Source organism: Protopterus annectens, chromosome 14.part0 (genome assembly GCF_019279795.1).
Source record: "Protopterus annectens isolate FY-2018-M chromosome 14.part0, PAN1.0, whole genome shotgun sequence".
In the NCBI taxonomy this organism is placed as follows: Eukaryota; Metazoa; Chordata; order Ceratodontiformes; family Protopteridae; genus Protopterus; species Protopterus annectens.
Genome location: NC_056748.1, coordinates 234,098,735 through 234,111,508, shown reverse-complemented (window position 1 = coordinate 234,111,508; position 12,774 = coordinate 234,098,735). Strand labels below are relative to the sequence as shown.

The 12,774-nt window shown below is 38.6% G+C and overlaps 1 protein-coding gene across 4 annotated transcripts in view; it reads right to left on the bottom strand.

Moving 5' to 3' along the window:
• COL17A1 (collagen type XVII alpha 1 chain) overlaps nt 1–12,774 on the bottom strand; it is a 423,506-nt gene that overhangs the window by 326,309 nt on the left and 84,423 nt on the right. For all 4 annotated transcript variants that reach the window (XM_044055953.1, XM_044055955.1, XM_044055956.1 and 1 more), the window contains exon 9: nt 10,118–10,261. In XM_044055953.1, the coding sequence (XP_043911888.1) occupies nt 10,118–10,261 (144 nt within the window). The remainder of the gene's footprint in view (nt 1–10,117; nt 10,262–12,774) is intronic.

The window sequence follows — 12,774 nt, the reverse complement described above, 5'->3', positions numbered from 1 at the left end:
GAAGTTTGATAGTAAATATAAGATTCAAATAATCTAGCAAAATAATGTGAAGACAGGATTCTCTATAAATTACACTGATGCTGGAAAAAGATTGAAAGCAAAAGAAAGCGCTTCAGAGGTTAAGATGGATAGACAGCATTACTGAAGTAATTAATTTGAATTTGCAAAAACAGTTATTGACTGAAGGGCCTGGTGTGCTACATTCCTTGAAGTCACAAAGATCCAAGCTTAACTAAATGACTAAACAACAGAAAAAATGTGCATTAATCATTTACAAGCCCAGTATAAATCCTTACTAACAATATATTGTTAAGCCTTGGTGCCTGTAGCTCTACTTTCATTTTATGTTGTGATTTTTTTTAATATTAGTTTTGCCAGCCCTATGCTAGGATATAGAATAACTTCCCTGAAAAGCTTGCAGTTACCTCTGTTATCAGAAAGCCCAAACTGATTTCATCAGTCCCCTTGTGGAGACTACTAAAGTGGCATTTTTCATTTGGCCCCACATCACTAATATATCATCAATGAAAACTGATTTTTTAGAATTGTCTGAATCACTTAGTCCTTCAGTTTTTGCTAAATATTTGGTGCATGTGTCAGTCCAAAAAATAAGAGAGAAATACATGTATTTTCCTTGAATCAAGTTCTACACCCTGTCCTCTCTTGCGTGGGGAACCTTTCTGTCTCTTGGTAGACCACATCACCATCCTCCTCCCATGCTGGTAGACAGGCCTTAGATCCTTCATTCCTAACCTATCCAGTTGGTTCCTTCAGCACCTAGGGCTCTAACCGGGCCCTGAACATTTGGCTCAAAGTCATGGCTTCATCACAGAGCCTACCCTTCTAACTGCATTTTAAGCTTTACACTACCCAAATCGTGGATAACCCATACAAGTTTTTGTTATTAAATGTGTGCAAGTGTGTGTTTGTATGTGTGTGTGTGTGTGTGTGTGTGTGTGTGTGTGTGTGTGGTAGCATTCATAGAGGCACACTGATCACTTAAAAAATTAACAAAATTAATATTATCACTGTATGCCAGGAATATCATGGGATAATCTTTATGTATTGAAGAATGCATTTCATTAAGTGAAAGTTTTCAGTCCTTAGAATCATTTTAACTCAAAAACAGTCCATATATCTATGTGGTTTAAATTTATTTATTTTTTTTATTTTAATTTAAAAGGGTAACCATTTGAAATGTCAGGACCAGCTACAACGAGTCCCAAAACAGAGACTGAATGGCCAAAAAAAAAAAACAGACTTACATATACTAACTCAGAGATGACTATTTCTCAGGATATTCCTTTTTTTCTGAGGTATGACAATCTCAGTGTTAGTATATATAACTTTGGGATTTGCGGCCCCCACATCAGGGGTGTGCGGGGAGGCTTGCCCCTCCTGCAAAAAAGAAGTTTAAAGGAGAAGAGAGATTTTCAAATTCATTCTTCTCCTGCAGTTTCATCTTTTTTTTTGGCGTGTAAGTACTCTGCATTTAAAGTGACAACATTTCAATAGGGAGCTGTTTAAAAGCACTATTTATACAGGATGTGTGTGTGTGTGTGTGTGTGTGTGTGTGTGTGTGTGTGTGTGTGTGTGTCAGTCATTCATATATATATATATATATATATATATATATATATATATATATATATATAAATAAATATGTAGATCGCAACATACACACAAAAATGCATAGAAATACATTCATGGATTTAAGTAATACAGTGATTCATTTATACTTTATTGGACTCTTGCAAGTATTTTACAATGTACTCCATTTGCAATCACTGACAATATAATTAATATGTATGTATGGGAGGGGTTCAGAAGAAATGCTGTGCATTTTGACATTTGCCTGTGCTGAGCTGAAACCCTGTCCAGCTAGGATACTTGTAGGCACTACCGGTGATGTGTGTGCAGTTATCCATGTCACAAGCAACCAGCCTGCAACCCCCTGAATACTTGAAAAGAATTGTAAGACCTACGACAAAAACGTTATCCATGGGCATCTACTGTATCTACTGCTACTATAACTACATTATCGCAAGCAACCATCCTGCACACTATCTTTACAGCCTGCAACCCCCTGAATGCTTGAAAAGAATTGTGCGACCTATGACAAAAATTTTATCCACAGGCATCTACTACATCTACTGCAACTATAAGTACATTGTTGCAGGCAACCATCCTGCACACTATCTTTACAGCCTGCAACCCCCTGAATGCTTGAAAAGAATTGTACAACCTAAGACAAAAATATTATCTGCAGGCATCTACTATATCTACTACTACAATAAGTACATTGTATGTGTCTTCCAGATACTATAATAAGTACCTGCTTTTCTTAATAACTGCAACACCGTTCGTATCCCCCCCCCATTTTTGGCCCCTATACTATTCCCATACCACTAGGCTATTTACATGTGTATTAGACTAAAATAAACCCCACAAAGTGTTTTCTGGCTTATGCTGATTAAAACTAGGTAAATAAGGTCTAACTGCATAGTGCTCTAATATTCTGATAAAACAAATCTGAAAACGCATGACCTGCAACCCTGTGACAATAGCATTTTTTCTGTAGCTTGCTCTTTGTTAGCAGCACCGGTGAGCTACCTACCTTGCAGGACTCACAGAGTCTGGTGCTTCCAGTCACTGATTGTTTTCTGCTGCTAAAAATTGGAATCCAGGGTTCTGCCCCCTCATTCTGCCCTCTCTATGCTTGGTCTTATTGTCTCGTCTACTTTCCTTGACCTGTCAAAGCCATTTGCAAGGTCTTTCACTAAAAACTTCTAAACACTCTTATTAGAGTTTAACTTCAGTTCTCCACTGTCAACTGGTTCAAAGCATATCTTTCAGGATGTAAACAAGCTGTACTTTGGCAAAACAATTTATCTCTTCTACTTCCTGTATTCACTAACAAACTCCATATTGCTACCGGACAAGCTTCCCTTGTCCAATATGCAGATGACTCAACCTTAATGTGTGCCTCATCCTCTTTACAACACTCTTCTTCTTCTTTCGGCTTATTCCCGGTTAGGGGTTGCCACGGCAGATCACATGACTGCTAATGATTGGCAGTGGAGTTTTACAGTGTCGAGTTGCCAGCCCAGCGCCCAACCTTCCACAGAAGGCACACACACGCATGCACTCATGCCTAGGGCCAATTTAGAGTGTCCAATCCACCTACAGCATGTCTTTGGGATGTGGGAGGAAACCGGAGCACCCGGAGGAAAACCATGCGACCACAGTGAGGACATGCAGACACCACACAGAAGGCACCCAGCCAAGGATCGAACCAGAGAACCTCTTCCTCTTTACAACACTGACAGTCAGTAACTCAAAAGGCATTCTCAGAAGTTGAAAAATGGCTAACTGACTCACAACTCATTCTAAATCCAAGCAAAACTAAACTTATGCTCTTCTTCACAGGTAAACCCCCTGACCCCTCCACCTCCTTTCTCTATGTCATCTGCTAACCTCACTATAATCTCTCCTGTACCTCATACTAAACTCCTAGGTGTCACTATCAACTGCTCACTCAAATTTAACCTACATATATCCCACACCTTCAAAAGCGTTAATAAAAAACTTGGTAGTGTTTACAGACACAAACAGTACCTAACAAACAGTGCTAAAGTTACCCTTGCAACCACTCATATACTCTTCACTCATATATATATATATATATATATATATATATATATATATATATATATGTATATATATATATATATATACACACACACACACTCTTCTTAGCTATGTCCATTTTTACTTATCTAAAGAAGGGTGACCTTACTAAATTAGAAAGCTGCTACTATAAGATTGCAAAATTTGCTACAGGCCAAAGCCTTTTTTTAAAAAAGAACTTAAATCTTTCCTTCTTACCTCCAAAATTTGTAACTGTCCCATTCACCCTTAGCATTTCAGTCACCCACCTTTCTCACTACATTTCTATTGCTACCTGGGCTTTTACTCAGCTAATCTACTTCTGAAAAGCCTTACCCTATTTTTTGCTTTCTCCTCAGTTATATAATGTTGAAAATTCAATAATCTCAGTGTATATAATTGTTTGTTTTAATATTGTTATTCTTTCTACTGCTGCTTGAAATTTTCCTTTCTTAATGTGTAAGATGCATAATTGATATTCTATAATCTTAATGTACTACATGATTAGTGCCTGTGCAAAATTTTTTGTAAACTTCTTTGTCTGTTTGTGGAGCTTTTCTCCCCAGGCCTCCACTGAAAAAGGACCTGTGTCCAGTCAGACCTTCCCTGTAAACAAATGTTAAATAAATAAATAAATAAATAAATAAATAAATAAAATAAATAAAGAATAAAACTTTGCTGGTAAACGTTGTTGTGGTTCTCCTTAACAATATAACAACAGTTCCAGTGGTACACAAGACTTGAGTGGTATTCCAAAAGTCTTACAATATAACACTGAACCAGGTTGGGAGGACAGGTAAGGGTCTCAGAGATTACCCCTATTCAGGAACAGACATTCATGTGAAGTAGAGCTATTCCCTGAGCCTATTCAAATGCAGTTTGGTTGGTTAGATGGGAAACCACAAACTAATTCCTGGCTTGCTGCTTGTGACCCTCATGGACAGGGGCAGTTTAAAGATTTCCAAAGCACAGACATATACCAAAGCCATTCTAATCCTTGGGCATTGATAATTGTGAAAATTGGGGCATGAATGTCAAGGCTTAAAAATGCTCTAGGGCCATTAGTCTAGTAACCTTCTATGATCCTACAATCCTATGCATCAGACTGACATGTAGCTCAGCATTTCCTACATGTGTTTTTGAATCATGTCTTGGGCATCCTGATGCCACTGAATAGAAACAATCTTGTGATGAGTTTCAAGCTGTTTTTGTTTAGCTTTGTTCATTTTCTGAACTGTGATTAGCATTTTATGATTATGCTTAGCAGTATGTAGCTCTCTCAGCTTTGTGCAATGTTCTGTGAATTCCAGACAGACTCTCGGTACCTCCAGAAAAGTATATTTACACTTAAGAACAGTGATCAGAGTCATATTGCTTTTGCAAATTATCTTTAGCACTGCCAGACCTAATGATGCCTGTATTTTTATAGAATCCAACTAGTAGTAGTATTTGTAATGAGTATATATAGGCCTAGATGCGAAGTAAATTTTGTTGGACACATTTTTTCGCATATCCAGCCACCATCTGTTACATATCAGTTTTAAATGATCATTTGTTGGCTACATTTTGTATACTTTCTACTAACCAGTTTAAATCAGTCTATAGTAAATATAATGGTGTTATATGAATGCAGTGTGTGATTCCAGTATATGAAACTATGCAAAATACCTCACCCAAGTTTAGATGTCCGATGTGCTGGCCAGCTTTGACTTGTTTGAAGATATCTGTAAGGCTAGTCACAGAACACGCATTAATTTGGAAAACATATTGATATATGTATCAGTAGTATGCCAAGCACCCAGCTCAGCTTCAGTCTTCTTCAATATAAGGTTCCTGACCCAGAGACCTGCCAGACTCTGGAATAGACTGCCCATACATGCAAGCAGAGCGCCTCTTTGGCCCTCTTCAAAAGGAACCTTGATGATTGGATGGGAGAATGAAAATTCACCCAAGGGATCATGTCAGTCGCCCTGCTAGACAGGGATCCAGGGAAGGAAATTGTGTGGGAAGAAATAGCCAGGGAATTGTTATGGCTAGGCTTGTATAGGCCCTAGGGCCGATAGCCTAGTACCAACCTATGAACCACTTTTGAGATAGTTTCTGCTATACTACAACTTCATTTTGAGACACTGCTTTGGAAGTTTCTCCCTTTTTATCTCTGGAACTCTTAACTGCTAAATTTCCAAAGCTTTAATTCTCTTGCAAAACGACTTTGTGATACTTATGGTCACTGGTCTTTCTGAAGCTTCAGTTTCAACGTATTTACATTTTTTTAAAGATACCTACAATCTCTTTTCTCTATCTTACCATTTTCTGCACGAACTACATAGGATCCTGGTTTATCTGCATGGCTCTTTGAGTTTTTACTTTCTCATTAGTCTTCTGCAATTTCTGTAATTATAGAGTTTCTGCCTCTGCTTATTTCTTTCCAACACTTTCCTTAATATCTATCGAGTTTCAAGCAGTAGCAATATAGCCAGAGTAGGTGATCTGTTTTTTAACCTTCTGCCCATCAGTAGCTGAGCTGGTGAGTGACTGGGTCCCACCAATGAAGTATCTCTAAATTTCAAAACTGTAAGATAGCAATTCCCATGACTTTTGCTACCACCTCGTAAGATTCTTCACTGTTTCAATAGTTTTTTGCACTTTTCCACTAGACTGAGGATACCGTGGACATGATGTATGCTTGAGCTCCCACAAAACATCTGAATTACTGATATATATCGTGGACCATTGTATGAATGCTAATATCAAGATTCCCATCTTGAAAATATATACTTTAATGTAGTAATTATATTTGCACTTGTATTTCTCATTTTGCTTATTTCACAGAACTTCAGAATAATAATCTACACACTTTTCTCTCTCTAGTTTCTTTGAAGAGGAATAAATCACTCCAGTCCATGGATGATCTTCCGCTCTGTATGCTAATGTATACTCCTTTCGATTATTAATATGATCTGCATCAGAAATGGCACAACTCTGCATTACAAGTTGTAGCTGACCTGATGCACATGGGTACAACTTTATACCTCTTGCTGTTTCTTGGCACTTTAGTTTTCCTGGAGGTGATTCATGTAACCCCTTAAGCAACTGTTTTCAAGCTGACTTAGGATCTATTATTTTGTGATCTTTGAACATCAAACCCTGGGTGCAACTTATTTCTGCCTTGTATGAAAGCTAAGACTAAATTTCTTTGCTTATTGATATTTTATTATCATGCCATCCACTACATTTTGGATTTATTTATTTATTTATTTTTGACTGGGTTATAGTGACTTAGTATAGTGGTGACTAACTGAGTGAACCAGTATTCTTAGCAGCCTAAAGTTATAGTGATATCTGGCTGGGTTCATGGTCAGAAGAAAGTCTCCTTTGAAACTCTTCATGTCTGCAGGTGTCACAGAATCTTTACAGTGTTATTTCTGGTCATTATAATACAATTCAGGCTCATTATTTAGTACATGTAACCACAAATGTGTTCTGGCAAGAGTGTGACATAGAAAAAACAGTATTCATGGTGGAGAACTAGATTTCCTTCTTAGTCACTGCCATCTAGTAAGAAAAAACGAGGCTGGAGGCATTGACATATACACCTGCAGAATTGACATACACAAAAATGTGTTGTATGGCACTATCTTGGGATGTAGGCTATAGCAGAAAAATACTGCTTCTCTGCATGTGTTCCTTGCCATGTTGTGGGATGTGACGTCCTTGAGTAGGTTAGTTTGAGAGATGGGGAGTACAGATGGAGATGAGTCAGATTAGATAAGAGGCCAGTAAAAGATCATGATTTTTTGGCAGTTGTCACAATGGGTTAAGGCAGTGAGCTGTAGTTCCTATGGTAGAGGGTTTGATTCTCTCAGCCCTCTTTTCTCTGTGTCACAATGGGTTAAGGCAGTGAGCTGTAGTTCCTATGGTAGAGGGTTTGATTCTCTCAGCCCTCTTTTCTCTGTTATGTGACCTTGAACAAGTCACTTAACTATTGAACCTGGGGTCATCCCCTGAAAAATGACTGGGTGTCCAGTGGGCCTACTGGGATAACAGATGTATATTATTATTATATCTGAGGGTGTGTTTATAGACCTCTCCTCTGCCTTCATTGAAAGTATACCAACCGTGTTGTTCTGCCATAAAATAAGAGGTGCTGCAATAGAAGCCCTCCCACTCATAGCTCATAGGATCAAGGCATGTATTAGAGTCAGAGAATAATATGCAGCTCCAGTGCATTAATGTCATACTTTCCAACTGTCAACATAAAAAAAAACATTCCTTTGTTACATGTCATCGGTAACTGTTCTCCTGTGTAATATGTTATGCACATGTAAAGGTGCAGCATTAGCCATGCAACCTGAATTATAGCCTACTCTATGTATTTAGTACTCATTAGCAAGGAGAAACCAAGTAGAAACCAGCATCTGTTGACTACAGTCACTTGGGAACTTTATTCAACTTACACGACTTGCTCAAAATCACAGAGTAACCAAGAGACTTTTGGATAAATCAAATCCATATACCTTTTCTCAGGTTGTTTATGTACCGCTATATGCAGGCTATACTATACAGGACCTAATATAACTGATGCATACAATATTACCACACTCAACAGCTGGGTTGTCTGTATTCTGTCTAAAATTATCATCACCTCACACATGTCTGTGCTGTACTGCACTGAAAACATTACAAGATATATTGTGTCATATGTAACAAGGACTTCTGTTAAGAATTATATAACATAATTGATAGATTTGCCTGGAATACACATAACTTCATAGCATTGCTGAAACTTCTAGCAACAGGATACATGTGAAAAAAAGGAAAATCAAGTGCTGCCTTCCTAGGTAAATTAAATGTTTTGGGGTTGGTAGTCGGTATTACTGTAGTTTGGAAGAAACTGATAGAAAAATGTGGTCAGTACCATTTCACTGATCTGGTGACAGTATATATACATCAAAAACTAAAAAATGCACAATTCTGAATGTATAAATATAACATTGCTGAATGCAGTAACTCACTGCAATTAAGTAGCTAAAACTATGATGGACAGATGTGGCCCTGAAATATCTGAGGTACAATTAGAACACCTACATATATATATATATATATATATATATATATATATATATATATATATATATATATATGAATTCACTTCAGAAGCTCGAAATACTGAAATATCGAATTTCAGTATCTCGTGCCCAGAAAGTCGAATCCTGAGAACAGCAAAAGTTCAGAAGTGTGAAATTCAAAACCTCAAATACCAGAGGTTTTGAATTTCGCAGTTCTGAATTTTCGCTGTGGTTATGTATTCAGGTAAGTGTGTGTGTGTGTGTGTGTGTGTGTGTGTGTGTGTGTGTGTGTGTGTTCTTGTGTTCGTGTGTTAAGGGTTTTGGGTAGGGGCTGTGGTGTGTGTCAGTGTGTTTTGTTGCTGTGATGTGTGTGTGCGAGGTGAATGTAGCTTGTGCGGTGGTGATTTGTGTGTGTTTGTATGTTGTGTGACTTTGGAGTGAGAATATGTAAGTGGGGAGGTATGGGGGCAGGTGGGCTTGCCCCCCTGCTTTCATGTAGTAGAGAGGTTATGTGTGTGTGTGTGTGTGTGTGTGTGTGTGTGTGTGTGTGTGTGTGTGTGTGTGTGTGCAGTAGTACCACGAGATTTTGAATTTTGCGGTTTTGTGGATTCGACTTTTTGAGCTTGAAATACTGAAATTCGGTATTTCAGTATTTCGAGCTTCTGAAGTGAATTCTGAAGTGAATCCATATATATATATATATATATATATATATGTGTGTGTGTGTGTGTGTGTGTGTGTGTGTGTGTGTGTGTTTGTGTGGAAGAGCATATCTGCTAAAATGATAAGCTCTTAGTGTAATTTAGACCTTAGGCCCTGAGTCCTGAATAAGTCAGAATTCATTATATTTCACACTTCATGTTTTTCTTAAATTTATTTCCATTATGTGTAGTAGAAAATAATTTAATAAAGCAGCTCAAGAAACCACATTACATTAGAAAAACACACTAATATCAGAAGGAACAGGCATATATTTTATTTGTAAGCATAAACAACTGATATGGTTACAGTATAGTTTACCACTAGCCTTTGCCATTTACCTATTTAGCCAAAAATACTTGGCAAGTTTATCAAAAGATACATTCCAAGAGGTCATGACTGTATTCTGTATGATTCATCTATACAAAAAGACCCAGGAGATGGTGGGGAGAGTCAGTATCAGCTCTCCAGGTTTATCTCAGACTGTAGTTTTACCACTTTTTTTAATCTACCAAGAGACAGACAAATCCTGCAGTAGTGGATAAAGATTCAGTATGGGTTTGATTCTGTGGGTGCTCCATTATGATGGACGTATCAACAGGCATATAAGTAGATTATCCTTGATGTAATTAGTGCTCTAGTTCACTTCCTAGCCAGTGTGTCTGAGACCATGTTCTTACCTGAGTGAGTGGTTTCTTTTACTACTTTTGTTTCCACTGAAGCTTTCTTGGGGATTGGGAGGGTATTAGAAGCATGTCGAGTAGGACTGACACTGGAAGAACGACTCCCCTTCAGTAGCCGCTTAACGTCGTCAAGCTCTGTCCCTGAATAAGAAGAGAAGATAAGGAAGATGAAGAAGATGAAGAGTTAGTAGATCCACATGCCATCTGTGAGCCTGCCTCACTGTCACACTGCAAACCCCATTTTTACTACAGCTCTAAACAGCACACACTGAATAGGATGTTTTCTTTCAAGGTAGACAGTTTGTCATGGGTTTGGGATTTCCATCTAACAAAACAGTGTAAGAAACTTCTCTGTGTGGAAGATTTTCAGTCCATATATTTCTAGATAATCACTGTATATTAATCTTATCAGACAATAGTAGTAGAAGTAGCGAACGTAAACCCTTCAAGTAAAAAAGTAATAATAGAAAATATATAATTCTACAGCATTACTAAGTATTCGAAAGTAATCCAAGCAAGGCAGGCCGTCTGTTTCCAGTCGAAAATCCTTTATTAAGTACACAGACAAGTGATCCAAGTAAAACAAAAATAGAGTAATAATTTCCTCACAAGCTTTCTAAATATATATATATACTTTTTATCAGGCATGGGAGTGGTTTATTGTGCTGTAACACGAAGTGTTATTGGTACACATGTTAAATTCACATCCCTTCCCCCATAAGTGTGACATTCGAGCTGGTCCTGCCCTACTTGAATCTGTCACCCTGGTTTCCGGTACTGGCTGGCTAAGTTCATACACACCATAATGCCTTTTTTAGGGTATTCCACAGACCAAAATTACTACTATATAGCTAATAATAAATAAGTCTGGTCATGCTGCCCAAAGCTTTAAAGAGTTTTAAAAATCAAGATGCACTTCAAACTCTCCTCAAAAAAAATGATAATCGACATTTTGTGCTGTATGGAGACATGGTTTAAAGCAGCAGCAGCAAGCACCCTCACTACCAGGCTTCCCATTCATTATACATCTTTCCACAGAAACATGGAGCAAGCTCTCAAATGTAGGTGTCCTCCAAGGATATGCACATATGATGCACACCTCAGACTCTCCAGCATGGAGCATACAGCATATCTGGTACAACTAACAAGCTGTAAATTCAAGTTGTAGCCGCTACAATTCAGTCCCCAACCATGTCCCAAGACTCCACTCATTCATGAAGCACCCTAGAAACTATTAAGATCCCTAGAAGAATCTATCAAGATACAGCCTAACACCCTTCAACTAGCCTCCATCAGCTGGACCCACCATCACATGCAAAACTATCACATCTTCCTGGGCATCAATTCCAAATTCCTGGAACCATTCATTTCTTACCTCCAGTAGAAGAAAACACCCTTGACAGTAGAGGAAACAACAACCTTGAACTGTTTATTACTAACAGTAGTCAGTTCCTCCCTGGTTAGTCACCATGGAAATCAGATCCTCACCACACCCCCATAAAGGTATCCACCATGAAAAACTTCTCCAAAGCTGACTTTGGATTCCTAAAAACAGAGGTGGCTAACTTCACGGGACCCATGTCAATGGAAAATAAATGCATGACTGCCGAATCATACACCAATGCACTGTACAAACACGTACATAAATGCATGGAACTAGCCATACCCAACAGAACAAAGATGCTGTCCTCCAAAAAAAGGAAGCCAGTCTGGTGGTCACCTGCCATTAATAAACTCTACAACAGAAGGAAGAAACTGTTGCAGAAAAAGGTGAAGTCCCAAGACTGGAAAAATTCCCTTATTAGCCTCAACAAAAACTTGAGATCCCTCATCACAACTTCCAAAGCCAGCTATGAAGGCAGAATTGCGGCAGACACTAAAAGCAACCACCAAGCCTTCTATAGTTATATCAAGAATCTCCATGGCAATACCCAGATTAGCTCTGAATTACTGCACAATGGTTCCTCCTATACTGAGCCAACAGATATTGCAAACATACTGGCCGACAGTTTCAGTGCCAACTTTACCCCTCTCTCACCTTCAAAAGACCAATCTCAGTACTGGAAGAATGTCAGGCACCCAACATTACTGCAGCACAGGTTAAAGCTGCATTGTCTTAGGCCAAAAATACAGCCTCCATAGGACCCGACAATATCCCTGGCTGTGTTCTACATGAATTACAAAGTGAACTAGCACCACATCTGTGTGCTCTGTTCACTCACAGCCTCACTTCAGGCTTTGTCCCTACCAAATGGTGCACTGCGACTACAGACCCTTGAAATTATTGCCCATTAGCTTGATGAGTCTAATATGTAAGGCTATGGAGTGCATCATCATGGACCTAATTAACAAGGATATAGGGAATCTCCAGACTCTAGATCCCATGCAATTTGGTTTTGTGAAAGGTAGATCATGCCTGCTCAACCTGGTTGACTTCTTTGAGTCAGTCACCTGAGCAGTGGATGAAGGTAAGGCAGTTCATACAGCCTACCTTGATCTGGCCAAGGCCTTTGATACCATTCCTCACTCAGGAATTATTGATAAACTCAGCAAACTAGGCATCAACTCCTATATCATTAGGTGGGTTGCAAATTGGCTGACAGAACTCACAGTGTGAAAGTAGTGGACTCCAAGTCATACTGCCGACCAGTCAC